Genomic DNA, 20,538 nt, shown 5'->3' with positions numbered 1-20,538 from the left:
AACACTTGATTATTGCTGATAACTCATTAAATTACTGAAGAAATCCAACATAAAAACCTGTAAACTTTCAGGCAGCTTTTGTTAAAGTTTGTCTATAATTCTATCATCATGTTCTGGAACCAGGATTCTGCAGAAGTTCCTTCAATCAGATACTTGTGTGTTTCTATTTAAGGCCTCAGGTTTGAACGTACAGCAGAGGATTAGAAAGGAGTGGTTTTAATGTTTAAATCAGTCCAGTAAATGTTTGGAGTAAAAATGATTAACATTTGGATTTAGATAGATTTGTGTCATAAATAATATTGTAGAGTCTCACTTAAATATATCCAGATTAGTTCAGTGTATTTACATTTTATAGAATATTTGATTTCTTAATCTCAATACTGTAGGGTCTGACCCTAAATATTATAATGATGTAAATCTAAATAATAAATAATATTGTAGTGCAGAGTCATAAACTTTAATCAGTTAAACTTACATAATAAATATCACTGTACAATCTTAACCTGAACATTCATATTATTGAGGTAAATTTACATAAATCATGATATTCTAGAGTCTTAACTGGAATATGTCTAACATGAATCTTTTTGTATTGTGCTGATAAACAACAATAACCTGACTTTCAGATAATATTTATTCATTGTGTATTGGCTAGTACAGAAGTATTAGTACAGAATATTATTTCTTGTTTTATGTGTGATAATTGGCAGTAAACATTCTAAGAAGTGGAAATTGACAGGGTTGTAATAGTGCTGTTCTTGCACAATATTTGTCACTTAATTGCCCTCAGGATGCTGTTGTTGAGCTACCAGTTTTACAGAACAGGCAGATGTTGCAGCTAATGATGTTGTAATTCACATAAACAAGGAAACAAGTCCATCATAATTTGAATGTTAACAGTCCAAAATGAAAAGGTCATATACAGCTTTCCTATTGGGTTAAAGAGCCAAAAAAAAACAAACATGAAAAATACGGTAGCAGCTTTCATTTTTTCTTACAACCCCCCCCCCAAAATATCTGTTGTACCCCCCTGTGCCCCCCGCCCCCCACTAAAATTAATCTGGATCCGCCCCTGTCTGACATGAAAGCTGGGATCGTTCTGCAGTTACTGTCCTCAACGAGCAGCAGGTGGCGCTGTGAGCTCCTCCCCTTCCCAAAGCACAGGAGGTCAGTCTAGTGACCTGCAGCATCCCACTGTCTGATTAGAGGAGACCCACATCACTCCATGTCCAGACGGCAGATGAATCAAAGTCTCTGCAGATCCCGTCCTGCTTACAGAGCGGGATGGAAATGAAAATGTTTCTTCACTGTCACACTAAAATAAATCACTGCATTTAGCCTCTAGTTCAGAAACATATTTTGGGTATTTTAAACTAATTTTTTGTCTCTCCCACAATGTTGATTACAATTACATGCAAACGGGAAATTATGCAAATTAGGCGATGAGGTCATTTAGCGACTTCTAGTGACTTTTAGGACAGCCAATAGCTACTTTCCTTACTGAGGAGTTGGCAACACTGGTCAAAACATAAACGATGCCTCTTTCCCATCGTTGTAAGGTAGACAATGTGCTACAAGCCCAGTTTTATCAACAGTAGCTGTCTTTCAAGCTGCATGAATAACATTGATGTCTATGGAGTGAACAGGGTCCATCTGCAATTTGCAAAACCGCTGCAACAGTAAAGAGAGACAAATATTCAATAACTTCACTCTTATACATTGTAGTGTCACTAAAATCACTGCAGCCTTCAACTGGCTCCTGTTGACAAAGTGTTTTAACAGAAATGTAAATGCTGTAATGTGATTCTTTTAATGAACCATGTAACTTGAATGGATGTGATGCTGGTGTGACCACAGTGCACACGTCTGATGTTGCTCACAGTGGTCCAAGGAACGCTCAGGGAGTTTGTGTGTTTGCTCACACTCAGGAAAAATTACAGGGAACATTGATCCACAGCCTCAGCAGCTCCCATGGACCAGAACACGGTAATTATTTTTATTTTATAGAAGAGCTATGTTCAGTTTAAGGTGGAATATTCCCCTGAACCCGGTAATCATCAGTGAGAAAACTTTGTGTGGAACAAACCTTTAAAAGTCATGGCTCTTGGTGCTCATCCAGTTTAACAGCTGGTTCAAGCTTCATGGAGACAAAGAGAAAGACTCTGATGGAAAAAGCTCCAATTAAATCTGGACTAGAGTTCACCAGAAGACATGTGGAGACTCTGAAGACACCTGGAAGAAGGTTCTTTGGTCTGAGGAGACCAGGATGAAGCTTTGTGATCATCAGACTAGATGATATGTTTGGATCAGTCTACTTCCTGTCTCAGGTGTGGTGAGCAGGTATACGAACATGTTCAGGGTTGGAGAACTTTCCTTCCTGACTGCAGCAGCTGTGCTACTTACTGCCTGTATCATATTTAATCTGGATTAGATGAACTAGATTAGTTGAACTGGATTAGTTGAACTGGATTGGTTGAACTGGATTAACTAACACGGATCAGTTAACCTGGATTAGTTGAACTGGATTAGCTAGCTTGGATTAGTTGAACTGGTTTAGCTAACGTGGATTAGTTGAACTGGAATAGCTAACCTTGATTAGTTAACCTGGATTAGATGAACTGGATTAGTTGAACTGGATTGGATGAACTGGATTAGTTGACCTGGAATAGATGAACTGGATTAGTTTAACTGGATTAGCTAACCTGGATTATTTGAACTGGATTAGCTAACCTGGATTAGTTGAACTTGATTAGCTAACCTGGATTAGTTGACCTGGATTAGATGAACTAGATTAGTTGAACTGGATTAGCTAACCTGGATTAGGTAACCTGGATTAGTTAACCTGGATTGGTTGAACTGAATTAGTTGAGCTGGCATCATGGAGCAGGTCTCAGGTGTTTCCAGGTAACAGTTCATCAACACACCTCTAGGCGGCGCTGTTCTCTGAATGCAGCACAAACCAGCCGACACAGCAGTCATGTGACTTAATCATGTGTGTTTAATCTGACACAAACTCTCCACCTGACAGGTGTCACTACTTACCCATGATTCATCACTGCATGTCCCTGTCAGCACCCCCTGCAGGCGGATCAGTCTGTCCTGAGGGGGGTGCTGTAGGGCATTTACATGTAGAACATCCAGTAACATTTCATCATCCTGCTGTCCTCCACCACAGTTCATGTTCACATCAGCTGTATGTCTGTGGGAAACTGCTAGCCTAGCTTAGCATAAAGCTGGGGAAACTGCTAGCCTAGCTTAGCATAAAGGCTGGGGAATCTGTTCGCCCAGCTTAGCATAAAGGCTAGGGAAACTGTTAGCCTAGCTTAACACAAAGGCTGGATGTGGGGAGAAACTGATAGCTTAGCTTAGCATAAAGGCTGGATGCATGAGGATACTGTTAGGCTAGCATAGCTAAAGGTTGAAAACATGGGGTAACTGTTAGCCTAGCTTAGCTCAGAATGTTGTCTTAGTTTCAGAAGTTCTAATGAAATCTGCCATTTTAACTTGTCTCCAGGGAAACACAGTACACAGTCAGTCTGATTGGGCATTTAACCCTGAGGAGGTCTGTTCAGGTTCTCCTCTGATGCAAACCCTCAGTTTTGTCTGACAGGCAAAACAGTAAATAATGAGCCAATGTTTCCTGATGCTAGCACCCACAGAGGACCCAGGATGGAACCCTGAGGAACCCCTCAGGAGCCTGTTTGTCTGAAGACAAACATGTCAGCTAAGCTACAGCTAAGCTAGCATGTCCTGCTGTGTTCCTGTGGTGGTCAGAAGGACCTGATGCTGGTTGGACTCGTCAGAACACAAGCCAGAGAACGTTCCACTGTTCTCACTCGGCGTTCTGCTCCAAGTATAACTTAAAAGTTCACAACTGCTCCATGTTCAGTCAGAGGTGCCCACTCAAATCGCCGAGTTGGAGAGGCAGTCCTGGTTCTATTCCCGGTCCAGGTTCTAGCAGAGCTCGGTTCTCCTCTGCAGGTACTGCAGGATGGAGTCGGTGCCCTGAGACGAGCCCCAGACTCTCTTCAGGGCTTCACACTCGCGTTCGTTGGCCTGTTCCAGAGCACCGCGGCTGGTGTTCCTCATCAGGGCTTTGGACTCCTTCAGAACCTGCAGCAGAACCACAGACGCATGGAGAATAAGAACCCAAAGAACCAGACAAGTAAAACAAGACAAGTAAAACCATCTCCAGTAACCTTCATTATCAAAGTTTTGCTTCAAACTCTGTGTGTTACTGTGTGTGTGTATGTGTTACTGTGTGTGTATGTGTTACTGTGTGTGTATGTGTTACTGTGTGTGTGTGTGTGTGTGTGTGTGTGTGTGTGTGTGTGTGTGTTACTGTGTGTGTTACTGTGTGTTACTGACCAGAGAGTCGACCATCACCAGCTCTTTGATCCTCAGCATCACCTCCTGGGTGAAGGTTCCCGGCCACAGAACCTGAGACACCAGACCTTTAGAACACGCCTCCTGGGCCGTCAACTTCCTGCCGCTCAGCAGCAGCTCATTGGCCTGTTGGAGAACAGAGAGAGTGAGAAGGAGGAGCACAGAGGGGGAGGGGCATAGAGCGGGAGGAGCATAAAGGGGAATGAGTATAGAGGGGGAGGAGCATAGAGGGAGGAGCATATTAGGGGAGGAGCGTGCAGGGAGAAGCGCAGGGGAGGCGGTACCACTAACCGAGGCCAGCCCCATGATGCGGGGGAAGGTGAAGGAGGCGCAGGCGTCGGGCGTCTGGCCGTAGGAGGTGTACGGCGTCTGGAACCAGGCCTTCTCATTGGCCCACACCACGTCACACAGCGGTAGGAGGGCCGCCCCCAGACCCAGTGCTGGGCCGTTGACCGCCGCCACGATGGGCTTCCTGAACTGGATGAAGGTGTTGACGAAGGTTCTGAGGAGGAGGAGGAGGTCAGAAGTCAACGCTTCGTAATCACTGATGACATCACACGGCGCTGCCACCCGTTCGCAGGTTACCTGATGGTCTCAGCCATCTTGATGCTCTCCTTCTTCCTGTCGTCTGTCAGGCGTCTGATGAAATACAGGAAGTCGAGGCCGCAGCAGAACACGCTGCCTACGGCGCCCAGCAACACCAGCTTACTGTCGTCCGACGCCGCCGTCGCCATGGCACTCTGGATCTCCTTCATCACCTGACAGGGAGGAAAAACTCTGGGTGATCAGGTGTGTTTACTGTTGGGAGGGGGAGGAGTCTAAGTGAAGGGGCGGGGCCTACCTCGGGGTTCAGCGTGTTGTTCTCGGAGCTCTTGGTGGACAGCAGGATATGGGTGAAGCCGTCTTGTTTCTTGACCACGATGTCGCGGTAACGGTAGGCGCTCTCCGTCTGCCGAACGCTGAACCTCAGACGCTTGTCGAACGCCGACCGCTCCTCTAGACGCCTTTTCCCCGTCACACTAGTTGCCCCGGCAACAGCGCTCTGCACACCTGACATCCTGCTGGCAGCGACAGCCTCCATCAACGCAGAGTTCCCTGGAGGAGACAGGAGGAGGAGACTCTCTGGGTTCAGGTTTAGATTATATTACTCTCTAACACCTTTCTTGATCAACGTTTTACTTCAAGTTTTCCTTTTTGGGTTTTAAGCAGGTGTCAGGGATAACTGGCTTGTGGCGGCCAAGCGTTCATAGCGATGTCAGTCTTCCTATCATTGTGAAGCAGAATTCACCAAGCGTTGGACTGTTCAGCCACTGATGGGGAGTGTGAGCTGGTTCAGGTTAGTCTGACCCTACTGATGATGTGTTGTTGCAATAGGAATCCTGCTCAGAAAAAAACACTAATAATTTAGATTCAAACCGAGTCCCTCAGAATATGAAGATTAGTGAAGGTTAGTGAACAGTGAAGATTTAAAGTATGTCTGTGTTTATTTTCCTCCGTGTGGTTCCTTCCTATTCTGTCGAACACACGACCCCACGTTTAGAAGATAAAACGTAAAGAAAGAGAATAATTCAGATAATGATCCGAGCATTCGTGTTGCAAAACGAGGTCGAAAAAAACAAAAATTAACTGATTATCACAATAACTGCTGATAAATGTAACAGTTAAATGTAAACATACTGATTAAAGTTACAACTTGCTGCCATGCTGGACCTGAACAGGTGAGGACGAACTCACCTGTGCCGCTGAGGGAGCGCATGGCAGCGGGGGTGATGGGGGCCCGGGGCGGGGGCAGGGGGTTCTGGCTACGGGGTCGGGTCCCCATGCGGGCCCTCTCTTCTCCGGGCCCCAGCTGGACTCCTGCAGGTTTCTCCAGCAGGGCCACCTCAGGGGGGACCAGGTGAGCTTCCTGAGCTCCGGCCTCCAGGCTGTGAGCCGCCTCGCTTGGAGATTCCTCCGAGTCCAGGCGGTTGCTCATGGGGCTCTTGGGGACCAGGATCTTGATGCCGGTCTTGGACAGATCTACACTGCGGCGGGTGGAGCCGACCGGAGACGCTGACATCAGAGCGCTGCTGAACCTATCGGGTTGCTGCTGGGAGGCTGGCCGGGTCGGTCCTGCGGGGTTCAGAGGAGGCGGGCCTAGAGGAGCTTTCGCCTGGTGACAGTCTCCGGCTACACCTGGGCTGTTGTCACCGCGGGCGGTGAGCGGCGGCCTGCAGGGCAGCCTGTGGGCGGAGCTACAGTGGAGGCTGGGCGAGCTGCGGGTGGAGCGCAGCAGCGTGGCGTCTCTCTGCCGCTCGGTGTACTGACGGTTAAACTCGTGGATGTAGATCATGCAGGTGGACAGGTGAGTCTCCGGCTCCCAGGTGTCCCCCTCGGAGCCGTAGCCTCTCCACCTGACCAGGTACTCCACCTTCCCCTTCTTGTTCTTCCTCTTGTCCACGATGCGCTCCACCTGCAGGTCACAGCAGTAAACACCCTTTAAACATCCAGCCTAATAGTTCACTGGTTTTAATGTTTGCTGTTTAGTTACAGCAGTTCCTTAATTAACTAATTCATTAACTAATTGATTAACTAATTCATTAATTAATCAATTAATTAACTAATTCATTCATTAACTCATTCATTCATTAACTACATGTCAGTTCACACAGAGAGGTGAAGCATTCAGGACCAACAGAGAAACACTGAAGTCTAGTTTAGACTCACTTTGCATAAAACATTTAGATGTTAATCACAAATCAGGCTGTAAGTGTCCCTGGATTGTCCTATAAATAAAATGGATTACTATTATTATTATTATTATTATTATTATTGTTATTATTATTATTATTATTATTATTATTATTATTATTATTATTATTATCATTATTACTATTATTATTATTATTATTATTATTATTATTATTATTATTATTATTATTATTATTATTAAGAACTAGTCTGTTTTACAATGATCTTCTCCAGGTCCACGTACTTTATGGTAACTTCCCTGGGACTAAACTTTAAAACAGCTTTAGTATAATTCTGGTATTTCCATGTTATTCTTCAGATGATAATCTGTAAACATCCGTTATGTTTCACTGTGTCATTTAAAGATGTTTATTATCATAAAAGAGACATTTAACTTTAGATGTTTGTTTTTCATTAAGTAGTTAAACTAGTAAGTGATCAGAAGCATGTTTCTGCCTTTCTCTTCTATAATGTAGGGGAGTTTTAGCTGGTGAGCTGTAAATTATCCACCGTATCCATGGTGACCTGTGTTTACATCCAGACTGAACTCGGCTAAAAGTTTTAATAGAACATCAGATTTCTAAAACCATGAAGCAGTTTAATTCTACAGTTTTCAAGTAAACCTGCTTCCATTTTACACTCAGTCACAATAAATTAAACTTTATTAAAGTCATTCTGCTTCCTGAAGTTAAATAGATCAGTCACTGACAGTAACTCAGTTATCCATGGAGCTGAAAAACTAAAACCTGATCAAAGGTTCTATTCCGTCTCTGACTTTAAAATAGTTCACTAAATTATCAGAAACCTGGAGTTAGTCAGACTGGAGAGGAGCTAATGGTAGCTAACAGGAGCTAACGGTAGCTAATGGTAACTAACAGGAGCAAACAGGAGCTAATGGTAGCTAATGGTAACTAACAGGAGCTAATGGTAGCCAACAGGAGATAATGATAGCTAACAGAAGCTAACAGTAGCTAACAGGAATTAATGGGAGCCAACAGGCGCTAATGGCAGCTAACAGGAACTCATGGCAGCTAACAGGAGCTAATGGCAGCTAACAGGAGCAAACAGGAGCTAAAGGTAGCTTATAAGAGCTAATGAAAGTAAACAGGAGCCAACAGGAGCTAATGGTAGCTAGCAGTAACTAACAGGAATTAATGGTAGCCAAGAAGAGCTAACATCAGCTAACTGTAGCTAACTGTAGCTAACAGGAGCCAATACAAGCAAACAGGAGCTAATGGTAGCTAACAGGAGCTAACAGAAGCTAACTGTGGCTAACAGGAAATAATGGTAGCCAACAAGAGCTAATGGCAGCTAACAGGAGCAAACAGGAGCTAATGGTAGCTAAGAGGAGCAAACAGGAGTTAACAGAAGCTAACAGAAGCAAACAGGAATTAATGGTAGCCAACAAGAGCTAATGGCAGCTAACCGGAGCTACCTGCAGCTAACAGGAGCCAACAGGAGCTAATAGTAGCTAAGAGGAGCAAACAGGAGCTAATAGAAGCTAACAGAAGCAAACAGGAATTGATGGTAGCCAACAGGAACTCATGGCAGCTAACAGGAGCAAACGGGAGCTAACAGGAGCCAACAGGAGCTAATGGTAGCTAACAAGAGCTAATGTACACTAATAGGAGCAAACAGGAGCTAATGCCAGCTAACAAGAGCAAACAGGAGCTAACGGTGGCTAACAGGATCTAATGGTAGCTAACAGAGCCAACAGGTGCTAATGGTAGCTAATAGCAGCTAACTGTAGCTAACAGGACCAACAGGAGCTAATGGTAGCTAACAGAAGCTAACAGGAATTAATAGTAGCCAACAGGAGCTAACAGGAACTAATGGTAGCTGACAGGAGCTAATGTAGCTAACAGGAGCTAACAGGAACTAATGGTAGCTACCAGCAGCTAACATCAGCTAACTGTAGCTAACAGCAGCTAACATCATCTAACTGTAGCTAACAGTAGTTAACTATACTGCTAGTCCCATGAGCTAACCCAGGCTGTAATCTTTTTCCGGGTTAAAGTCCTCCACCTGTCCCGCTCCGACCCTCTGTACCGAGTCGACCAGCCGCTAGCTAACCGCTTTCTGGGACTTTTCTCCGGTTCTGTGGCCGCAGCGCCTCAACTTCCCGAACTTAAAAACTCTCAGCCGCTAGCCAGCGGCCGTTAGCATGTTAGCATCAGGTCGCGTCACCTCGTACAACTCCTCCGTAGCCATGGAGACCGTGCGCGTTCACGAGCAGCTTCCAGAAGCTTCTTCAGCTCAGGAGCGACATGAGAGGAAGTTTCGGTGTCGGTCCGCCGGTAGTCGGTGAGTCCGCTCCCGACAGGACGGTCCGTTATCACACCGCTGTTAGCTGTTAGCACCGCCGCTCTTCTTCTTTACACTGGACACTGTAGAGCGCAGCACCGCCCTCTACAGGCAGCACCGCCCCCTACAGGCAGCACTGGTCACTGCTCGTCCACAGAGGAATCAGAAATACAGACCTGATCAAAATCTTAAGACCAGTTGAAAAATAGCTAGAATTTACCTTTTGCACATTTGGATCTTAATGAGGTTTTAAGAAGAGCTACAATATGCAAAAGCAAGAAGGGGAAGTGAGACAAAAAGCACTTTGAAAAAGTAATTTATTGAAAACAACAAGTAAACTGAAATAGGCTGTTTATCAGCTGATCAAAAGTTTAAGACCATCACTCAAAAATGACAACAAACTCTCCAAACCAGAACAAAAATGTTCTCAGTAGGACTCAGTAATGAGTAGCTCCACCGTTCTTGTTAATCACTTCAAAAATTCGTTTGGGCATGCTTGATGCGAGTGTTTCCAGGAGGCTGGTGGGAACATTGCTCCAAGTGGTGAAGATGGCTTCACGAAGGGCATCAACTGTCTGGAACTGATGGCCATTTTTATAAACTTCCCTTGCCATCCATCCCCAAATGTTCTCTATGGGATTTAAATCAGGGGAACATGTGGGATGGTCCAAAAGAGTGATGTTATTCTCCCTGAAGAAGTCCTTGGTCAAGCGAGCATTGTGAACTGCAGTGTTGTCCTGTTGAAAAACCCAGCTGTTACCACACAGACGAGGGCCCTCAGTCATGAGGGATGCCTGCTGCAACATCTGCACATAACCAGCCGCCGTTTGACGACCTGCACCACCTGAAGCTCCAGTGTTCCACTGAATGAAAAAGCACCCAGATCATGATGGACCCCCCTCCACTGTGCCGGGTAGAAAACATCTCAGGTGGGATCTCCTTGTCATGCCAGTAATGTTGGAAGCCATCTGGACCGTCAAGGTGAAATTTTTTCTCATCAGAGAATAAAACTTTTTTCCACCTTTCAGTGTCCCATGTTTGATGCTCCCTGGCAAAGTCTAAACGGCAGTTTTGTGGCGTTGTAGGAGACGAGGTCTTTGAATTGGTTTTTTGTTTTTGAAACCCTTTTCCCGTAGATGCCGTCTGATGGTTATTGCACTGCAGTCGGCACCAGTAAGGGCCTTAATTTGGGTCGAGGACCGCCCTGTGTCTTGACGGACAGCCAATCGGATCCTCCGGCTCAGCGCAGGTGTAATTTTTTTGGGTCTACCACTTGACTTTTTTGTTCCATAATGCTCAGGATCTTTCAAAAAATTTAGAATGACTGTCTTACTGTGTCCAACCTCAGCAGCAATGGCACGCTGCGAGAGGCCTTGCTTATGCAGCTCTACGATCCGACCACGTTCAAGAAGAGAAAGCTTCTTAACTTTAGCCATCAGGAGGGCATGACCATGTGAATGCCTGAGAGAAGATGAGAATTTTGAGCAGATTTGGGCTTTTATAGCCTGTGGTCTTAAACTTTTGATCAGCTGATAAACAGCCTATTTCAGTTTACTTGTTGTTTTCAATAAATTACTTTTTCAAAGTGGTTTTTGTCTCACTCCCCCTTCTTGCTTTTGCATATTGTAGCTCTACTTAAAACCTCATTAAGATCCAAATGTGCAAAAGGTAAATTCTAGCTATTTTTCAACTGGTCTTAAGATTTTGATCAGGTCTGTATAACGAGCCATAACGTAAAGCTGTCTGGTAATTATACATAATGTATCATATTGTATTGTTATTCACATTCTTCACTGAAGCCCTGTGTCATTTTGAATGTGCTCTAATAGCTTCTGATGGAGAATCCAGCTGACTGTGTTTTCAGTCCCTACAGACTTCAAGGTAAGTGTTGAATAGAGATCAGTCAGTCCAGGATAAATCAGCTCCAGGTCACACAGGTGGGTACTTTTATACAGGCGGGTAGTTTTATACGGGGGGTAGTTTTATACGGGGGGTAGTTTTATACGGGGGGTACTTTTATACAGGCGGGTAGTTTTATACGGGGGGTAGTTTTGTACGGGGGGGTAGTTTTATACGGGGGGTAGTTTTATACAGGCGGGTAGTTTTATATGGGGGGTAGTTTTATACGGGGGGTAGTTTTATACAGGCGGGTAGTTTTATACGGGGGGTAGTTTTATATGGGGGTAGTTTTATACGGGGGTAGTTTTATACAGGCGGGTAGTTTTATACGGGGGGTAGTTTTATATGGGGGGTAGTTTTATACAGGCGGGTAGTTTTTATACAGGCGGGTAGTTTTATACGGGGGGGTAGTTTTATACAGGTGAGTAGTTTTATACAGGTGACAGATCACATGGGTCTGTTGTCCTAATTCTCATGTTAAAAAACTAAAGTCAGGACAAAGCTGCAGGAAACTAAACCAGACTAAACTAGAAACTAAACCAGACTAAACCAGAAACTAAACAAGAAACTAAACCAGACTAAACCAGACTAAACCAGAAACTAAACAAAAAACTAAACCAGACTAAACCAGACTAAACTAGGAACTAAATCAGAGACTAAACCAGAGACTAAACCAGAGAGAAAATCTGCTGTCGGCCTGACACTTAGCTTGACAATTAGCCTGTGAGTTAGTCTGACAATTAGCCTGATAGTTAGCCTGTGAGTTAGCCTGACAGTGAGCCTTATAGCTAGCCTGATAGCCTGTGAGTTAGCCTAACAGCCTGACAGTTAGCCTGTGTTAGCCTGATAGTTAGCCTGTGAGTTAGACTGGCAGTTAGCCTGACAGTTAGCCTAACAGTTAGCCTGACAGTTAGCCTGTGGGCTAACCTGACAGTTAGCCTTTTAGTTAACCTGACAGCCTGTGAGTTAGCATGACAGTTAGCCTGTGAGTTAGCCTGTGAGCTAGCTGAATATTTAGCCTGTAAGCTAGCCTGACAGTTAGCCTTTTAGTTAACCTGACAGTTAGCCTGTGCGTTAGCCTGACAGTTAGCCAGATAGTTAGCCTGACAGCCTGTGAGTTAGCCTGACATTTAGACTGATAGTTGGCCTGTTAGTTAACCTGAGTTAGCCTGATAGTTACCCTGACAGTTAGCCTGTGAGTTAGCCTGACAGTTAGCCTGATAGTTAGCCTGACAGTCTGATAGTTAGCCTGACAGTTAGCATGATAGTTAGCCTGACAGTTAGTCTGATAGTTAGCCTGATAGTTAGCCTGTGCGTTAGCTTGTGCGGTAGGGCAACCCTGATTGGTTCTTTCTGTAAATGATCCATTTAAATAAAAGTTCTCGTCTCCCTGCATGTAAACGTTCCACCACCAGGATTCACCTGTCATTGTTCTGGGTAAAGCACCTTTGCTGTGTTCTTAGCCCCGCCTACGATGACTGTGATTGGTTTAAGGTAACACAAAGGATCCAGAACATTTTTCCTTCCAGTTGCAGAATAATAATGAGGAACATCAGACCGTTCTACAGGACCGGAGAGAACAGCAGGGACCAGATGTTTCTACACGTCTTTATTTCTGGTGCTACAGGCTGCAGCAGTTACCTGACAGGTGAGCTGCTGAGTCACAAACACATTCAATGATTTTTTGATGATTTCTTGTAAATTCAGTCGAATCAAACAACATAAAAAACAATAAACATCTTTAAAAATCTCTGGCTCTGGATCAAAGTCCGGATCCGTCTTCAGTCTGACTTCTTGTTGCCTGACTTTTTGCGCCGCTGTGACAACGTAGCGATCAGTGCCACGTCATCATCGTCATCATCATCGTCCACAGAGCTCCGCCTCTTACAGCAGAGATAACACAGAAAGACTCCGACGGACAGAGGGACGCCCAACAGGAAGCAACCGAACAGAGGAGCCTTAGTGAAGATCGGCTGGACGGGCAGAAGACAGACAGTCAGACAGACAATTAGACAGATAGACAGACAGTTAGACAGACAGACAGACAGTCAGACAGACAGCTAGACAGACAGACAGACAGACAGACAGACAGACAGTTAGACAGTCAGACAGACAGACAGTTAGACAGATAGCAAGACAGACAGACAGACAGACAGATAGACAGACAGACAGACAGATAGTGGATTGATGACATCACTCACCATCAGCGTAACTTTGGTGTCGTAGACAAAGCGTCTGATCCGCTGAGAGACGCCGTTTCCTCCCTGAATCTGAGACACAAGCAGACAGATGGTCAGAGACACAGACGGACAGACAGACAGACAGACAGACAGGTGTCTGGTCTCCAGGTGAGTCTGTCTCACCTCCACGCTCCCGTCCAGGACTCCGTCCATGAAGTCCAGCAGTTGTTGCTCCGTCTCCACGGCGCCCAGCGGCAGGAAGTAGCCATCATTGGACAGGTTGACGATGATGAAGGACGGCAGAATGATGTCACTGATGATGATAAGAACGTTAGTGACTCACAGGTGTCCAATCAGGGAGGTCCAGTCAGGGACATCCAATCAATGACATCCAATCAATGACATTCAATCAGAGACATCCAATCAGAGACATCCAACCAATGACATCAAATCAGAGACATCCAATCAGAGACATCCAATCAATGACATCCAATCAGAGACGCTGGTGAGAAACTAAAGAGACAAACTCACTCCATCACCAGACCGTTAATGTAGCTGCTGTCCTCCATGAAGCCAAAGTAGAAGCTGCTGTAGACAGAAGGAAAGGTAGACAGGTGGACAGAAGGACAGGTGGACAGAAGGACAGGTGGACAAAAGGACAGGTAGACAGAAGGACAGGTGGACAGATAGACAAGTGGACGGACAGTTATCTTCAGGTTGTATTTTTGGGTCTTACTCTCAGCAGATGTTGGTGGTAAATATCTCACCTGCGGTAGGTGTCTCTATGCTCTGCAGCCACTCCCTCCACCAGACTCTTACACCTGGACAGGTGGACAGGTAGACAGGTGGACAGGTAGACAGGTATACAGGTAGACAGGTGGACAGGTGGACAGGTGGACAGGTAGACAGGTGGACAGGTAGACAGGTATACAGGTAGACAGGTGGACAGGTAGACAGGTGGACAGGTAGACATGTGGACAGGTGGACAGGTAGACAGGTGGACAGGTGGACAGGTAGACAGGTGGACAGGTAGACAGGTATACAGGTGGACAGGTGGAAAGGTAGACAGGTAGACAGGTAGACATGTAGACAGGTAACAGCCATCATGATGAATGAATGAACCAATGAGCTGATGAATGGATGATGACTGACAGGCGAGGGTTACCTCAGGCTTTGGTCCCACAGGTGTTTCTGCTCCAACATCGCCAACAGCACCAGTTTACCTGCAGGAGAGAGGCGGAGTCACGTCACCTGATCCAATCAGCAGCCTCAGAGTCATCAGAGACTCATTTAGAATTAGAATTAGAATTAGAATGGCTTTATTGTCATTGTCATAGGAAGTGGCATGACAAAAATATAAATAGCTTCCACTGGACGGTGCACAACAACAAGCATTAAGAAATAAAATATCAAAATTAAATAATAGAATCAAATGTACATATATAACAAAACAATATTAAAAAAGACATGTGCAAAGGAGGCCGGATATGTGCAATGTGGGAGGTAGATGAAATGGAAAGAGAACCAGTAGAATATGATAAATATGTTAGGAAATTGCACGAAAGCAGCAAAAAGTGACATTGTGCATTCAGGTAGAAGGTGTTTGGAGTTCAGGAGTCTGATGGACCATGGATAGAAACTGTTCCTGAGCCTGTTTGTCCTGCATTTTGAGGATCTCAGTCTCTTCCTGATGGCAGCAGGCTGAACAGCTTCTGGCCAGGGTGTGTTCTGTCTGCCCAGATCTTTTTCCCTCTGCTGATGCAGCAGGAGGTCGTGATGTTCTCCAGAGGACAGCCGATGATTCTCTCTGCTGTCCTGATAACCCTCTGCAGAACCAGACAGTCACACAGTAGGTCAGTACAGACTCTATGGTGGCCCGGTAGAAGGACACCTGCAGTCTCTCCTCCAGGTGGTTCCTCCTCAGCACTCGGAGGAAGTGGAGTCTCTGCTGTGCCTTTTTAACCAGTGCTGCTGTGTTGACTGTCCAGGTGAGGTCCTCAGATAAATGAGTCCCCAGGAACTTGAAGGAGGCCACTCTTTCCACACAAACCCCATTGATGGTCAGTGGAGCACGGACACCCTTATGTCTCCTGAAATCAATGACCATCTCTTTGATCTTCTTGGTGTTCAGCTCCAGGTTGTTCCTGAAACACCACCCTGCCAGCTCCTGTATTTCCTCCCTGTACACCGTTTCATGACCCCCCGAGATGAGGCCAACCACAGTGGTGTCATCGGCAAACTTAATGATGGTGTTGGAGGGTGGATGGGTGAACAGTCGTACATGTAGAGGGCTACAGGAGGGGGCTCAGCACACAGCCCTGGGGGGAACCAGTGCTGAGTGACAGGGTGGATGAGGGTTAGGGTTAGGACCCTAACCCTAACCCTAGGTGGATGAGTGGAGCTGACCTACGTTCACAACCTGTGGTCAGTTGGTCAAGAAGCTCTTGATCCAGGAGCACATGAGGGGGTCCAAGTCCAGGTCCATCAGCTTCTCCACCAGGATGTCAGGGCTGATGGTGTTGAACACCGAGCTGTAGTCGACGAACAGCATCCTGAGGTAGGTTCCTGGGAGCTCTGGCTCAGGACTGCGTGAAGAGCTGTGGTGATGGTGTCCTCCGTGAACCGGTTTGCCCTGTAGGCAAAATGATGTGGGTCGAAGTTCAGGGGGAGACGGGCTTTAAGGTGCTGGATTGGTTCTCCTCCATTAGACTGAACAAAGACGCATTCATTTAGTCTCATCGAGTGGTTAGAGTCCTGGTTCTGGTTCTGGTTCTGTATGGTTGTGGTTGTGGTTGTGGTTGTGGTTGTGGTTCTGTCTGGTCCTGGTTCTGGTTCCAGTTGGACACTAATCTGTAGAAACAACTGTGTCCCACTCAGAGCTACCTGTGGACAGTGACATCACAGCGTTACCTGAGTCTCCCATGGCGTACAGAGTGTAGCTGTCGATCTGACTGAAGGTTGGGAACCGTTCTGTGTTGATCCACACCGTCAGGTCACCGTCATGTTCCTCTGAAACGACAGAAACCAACCAATCAGAGACGAGGCTGAGGTGATGTCATTGGCTCCAGGTAACACCTCCACTACATCAGCACTGATCAGTTTCAATGGCAAACTCCGGAGGGTTAGCGCCCCCTGCTGTCCACAGTCTGTTTCCATGGAAACAAGCTCCTCATCAACACACAGCCAATAAACCAGTTTCATATCTCACCGCTGTACGTGAAGTAAGTCCCGTCTTTAAAAACCACCACAGCCGGCAGAGACGCCAAAGACACCGCCTGAAACACACAAACTACAGTCTGAAACACACAAACTACAGCCTGAAACACACAAGCTACAGCCTGAAACACACAAACTACAGCCTGAAACACACAAACTACAGTCTGAAACACACAAACTACAGCCTGAAACACACAAGCTACAGCCTGAAACACAAACTACAGCCTGAAACACACAAACTACAGCCTGAAACACACAAACTACAGCCTGAAACACACAAGCTACAGCCTGAAACACACAAACTACAGCCTGAAACACACAAACTACAGCCTGAAACACACAAACTACAGCCTGAAACACACAAGCTACAGCCTGAAACACAAACTACAGCCTGAAACGCACAAGCTACAGCCTGAAACGCACAAACTGCAGCCTGAAACACAAACTACAGCCTGAAACACAAACTACAGCCTGAAACGCACAAACATCAGCCTGAAACACACAAGCTACAGCCTGAAACGCACAAACTGCAGCCTGACACACACAAACGGCAGCCTGACACGCACAAACTACAGCCTGAAACACACAAAGTACAGCCTGAAACACACAAACTACAGCCTGAAACACAAACTACAGCCTGAAACGCACAAACATCAGCCTGAAACACACAAACTACAGCCTGAAACACAAGCTACAGCCTGAAACACACAAACTACAGCCTGAAACACACAAACTACAGCCTGAAACGCACAAACTACAGCCTGAAACGCACAAACTACAGCCTGAAACACACGCTGATGTTCTCAGACCTTGGGTAGAACGTCTCTGGTGGCAGAGAAGAAGTAGGTTCCAATGATCAGAGTCTCTGCTGCTGATGTGTAGTTTGTCTGAAAACACACATTAGGTCAGCGTGTGTGTGTGTGTGTGTGTGTGTGTGTGTGTGTGTGTGTGTGTGTGTGTGTAGGTGTAGGTGTGTGTGTGTGTGTGTGTGTGTGTGTGTGTGTGTGTGTGTGTGTGTGTGTGTGTGTGCGTGTGCGTGTGCATGTGCGTGTGTCTGTGTGTGTGTGTGTGTGTGTGTGTGTTGTATGTGTGTGTGTGTATGTTGTGTGTGTGTTGTATGTGTGTGCGCGTGTGTTGTGTGTGTGTTGTATGTGTGTGTGTGTGTTTGTGTGTGTTGTATGTGTGTTGTATGTGTGCGTGTGTGTGTGTGTGTGTGTGTGTTGTATGTGTGTTGTATGTGTGAGTCTGTGAGTGTGTGTGTGTGGGTGTGTGTTGTGTTGTATGTGTCTGTGTGTGTGTTGTGTGCGCGTGTGTGTGGGTGTGTGTGTGTGTGCGTGTGTGTGTGTGTGTGTGTGTGTGTGTGCGTGTGTGTGTGTGTGTGTGTGTGTACCTTCAGCTGTGACGTGGCGCCGACGTAAACGAACATGACATCATGGCGGCTCATTGCATGCTGGAAGAGCTGCAGACTGGTCAGAGATCGAATCAGCGGCCTGAATGACACGACAAACACTGACTGTGACATAATTGTGACATTACTGTGACATCACTGTGATGTTCTGTTCAGTGGTATTGCAGCGTTTCAATGTCAGCTGTCTGGACTCACCCTGCGACTCGATCAGCAAAGTCCATGATTCCATCTTTAGTTCTTGGTCCTAAATAATTATATGTCACATCTTTCTTTAACCTGGAGACCAAAAACACCTGTTAGAACATCTGTATAGTCTGTAACATCTGCAGAATAATCTGTAGTAGAATAAACTGTAACACCTGCAGAATAAACTGTAACACCGGCAGAATAAACTGTAACACCTACAGAATAAACTGTAACACCTGCAGAATAAACTGTAACAGAATAAACTGTAACATTTACAGAATAAACTGTAACACCTGTAGAATAAACTGTAACACCTGCAGAATAAACTGTAACACCTACAGAATAAACTGTCACATATGCAGAATAAACCGTAACACCTACAGAATAAACTGTAACACCTACAGAATAAACTGTAGCACCTGCAGAATAAACTGTAACAGAATAAACTGTAACATTTGCAGAATAAACTGTCACCTGTAGAATGAACTGTAACACCTGTAGAATGAACTGTAACACCTACAGAATAAACTGCAACATCTACAGAATAAACTGTAACACCTGCAGAATAAACTGTAACACCTGCAGAATAAACTGTAACACCTGCAGAATAAACTGTAACACCTGCAGAATAAACTCTAACAGAATAAACTGTAACAAAATAAACTGTAGCCCCTACAGAATAAACTGTAACACCTGCAGAATAAACTGTAACACCTACAGAATAACTCTACCTATGAAAACAGATTTCTAAAGTAAAACAAGACACTTTCTGCGATGTCACCGTGACACATACATGAGTATGGCGGGGTAACCTCTGATCCGGAACTCTTTGGCCAAACCTGTGACGAGAAACAACATGAGCAGCAACCCTCAGAGGTCTGATGTCACGTCTGCTCTGATTGGCTGGCAGTCACTGACCGGGGCTGGCGGTGGCGTCTGATTTGCCGACTTGGACCGGAGACCCGAGACTCCTGAGTTCTGATCCAATCTGGTGCCACACAGGATCCAGCTGTTTACAGAATGTACACCAGGGGGCGTAGAACTACAGCGAGACACGGAACAGCAGGGTGAACGCAGTATACAGAGTACACAGTACACAGTACACAGAGTACACAGTACACAGTACACAGTATACAGAGTACACAGTACACAGTACACAGAATACACAGAGTACACAGTACACAGAGTACACAGTACACAAAGTACACAGTTCACAGAGTACACAGTACACAGAGTACACAGTATACAGAGTACACAGTACACGCAGTACACAGTACACAGTACACAGTACACAGAGTACACAGTACACAGTACACAGTACACAGTACACAGAGTACACAGCGTACACAGCGTACACAGTACACAGTATATAGTACACAGTAAACGCAGTACACAGTATACAGTACACAGTACACACAGTACACAGTACACAGTATATAGTACACAGTACACGCAGTACACAGTACACACAGTACACAGTATATAGTACACAGTACACGCAGTACACAGTACACACAGTACCCAGGCGTACCTTGATGAGCCAGATGTCTTCGGCTCCTTTTCTTTCCATGAAGCTGAAACCAATCAATCACATTGGTTACTGTTCTTGATCTTCAGTCTGATCTGAACATAGGACTGAATTAGTTTTTACTCACGAGTCATCGAGCTCCTCCACGAAGGCGGACGCCGACACAAACAGCAGCACTGGAGTAAATAAACAAATAATCGGTGAAGCTGCTGTTTCCTGGCTCTTCTCCAGGTTCCTCCTGATCTTTGCTGATGTTTCTGCTCTCTGATGATAAACTGTCCTAGTCTGGACCTCCTGACTCAGCGGCTACTTGCTCTGCTGCTGTGGAGCTTCAGGCAGCTGAAGAAGACCATGTGCTGCTGCTAAAAGCTCTGGGAGAAGCTGTTTAAACTACAGAGGAGAGTTTTCTGTGGAGCTGACTGACCTCAGATCTGCTCATCAGTTAGATGAGTTGCAATAAGCAGCAGACTGAAGCTTAATCCATCAGATCTGAAATCAGCAGAACCACAGGAAACAGAACCTGAACCTTCAATGAGCTGAGAGCAGAAGAACAAAGAGATGGAACTTTTCTGTGTGGAGTTAAAGCTGAACTTTATTCCAGGAGAAGGTGGACGTACCTGTGAGCAGCGTGGAGCTCCTTCTGTCCAACATGTTGACTGGATTAACCACGGAGCTAATCTGACGGATTAACGGACCTCATT

General features: G+C 45.6%; 2 protein-coding genes across 5 annotated transcripts; both read right to left on the bottom strand.

Annotated features, from left to right (window-relative positions):
- Positions 1-2,980: 2,980 nt before the first annotated feature.
- LOC111586476 (chromodomain Y-like protein) lies at positions 2,981-9,487 on the bottom strand. 2 transcript variants are annotated; one of them, XM_055014746.1, is made up of 7 exons: positions 9,304-9,487; positions 6,121-6,838; positions 5,228-5,481; positions 4,972-5,144; positions 4,678-4,888; positions 4,369-4,512; positions 2,981-4,113 (listed from the first exon to the last, which is right to left on the bottom strand). In XM_055014746.1, the coding sequence occupies exons 1-7, from the start codon at positions 9,325-9,327 to the stop codon at positions 3,955-3,957; spliced, it is 1,683 nt and encodes a 560-aa protein (XP_054870721.1). In that variant the 5' UTR covers positions 9,328-9,487; the 3' UTR covers positions 2,981-3,954. The 2 variants fall into 2 exon arrangements, with proteins under 2 accessions (XP_054870721.1, XP_054870722.1); XM_055014747.1 differs by lacking the exon at positions 9,304-9,487 and adding an exon at positions 9,105-9,266.
- Positions 9,488-12,913: 3,426 nt separating this feature from the next.
- LOC111568784 (protein disulfide-isomerase TMX3-like) lies at positions 12,914-20,523 on the bottom strand. 3 transcript variants are annotated; one of them, XM_055014766.1, is made up of 16 exons: positions 20,455-20,523; positions 19,965-20,013; positions 19,841-19,883; positions 19,228-19,351; positions 19,103-19,148; positions 18,319-18,399; positions 18,106-18,205; positions 17,525-17,602; positions 16,708-16,774; positions 16,410-16,508; positions 14,665-14,722; positions 14,267-14,320; positions 14,031-14,087; positions 13,683-13,812; positions 13,521-13,589; positions 12,914-13,292 (listed from the first exon to the last, which is right to left on the bottom strand). In XM_055014766.1, the coding sequence occupies exons 1-16, from the start codon at positions 20,486-20,488 to the stop codon at positions 13,101-13,103; spliced, it is 1,281 nt and encodes a 426-aa protein (XP_054870741.1). In that variant the 5' UTR covers positions 20,489-20,523; the 3' UTR covers positions 12,914-13,100. The 3 variants fall into 3 exon arrangements, with proteins under 3 accessions (XP_054870741.1, XP_054870742.1, XP_054870743.1); XM_055014767.1 differs by having other exon boundaries at positions 14,031-14,084; XM_055014768.1 differs by lacking the exon at positions 20,455-20,523 and adding an exon at positions 20,262-20,441.
- Between the last annotated feature and the right edge of the window lie 15 nt (positions 20,524-20,538).

The sequence above is a fragment of the Amphiprion ocellaris genome, chromosome 10 (genome assembly GCF_022539595.1).
Source record: "Amphiprion ocellaris isolate individual 3 ecotype Okinawa chromosome 10, ASM2253959v1, whole genome shotgun sequence".
Taxonomy (NCBI): domain Eukaryota; kingdom Metazoa; phylum Chordata; class Actinopteri; family Pomacentridae; genus Amphiprion; species Amphiprion ocellaris.
Note: the sequence above shows the minus strand (reverse complement) of the source record. Positions and strands in the feature narration are given on the sequence as shown.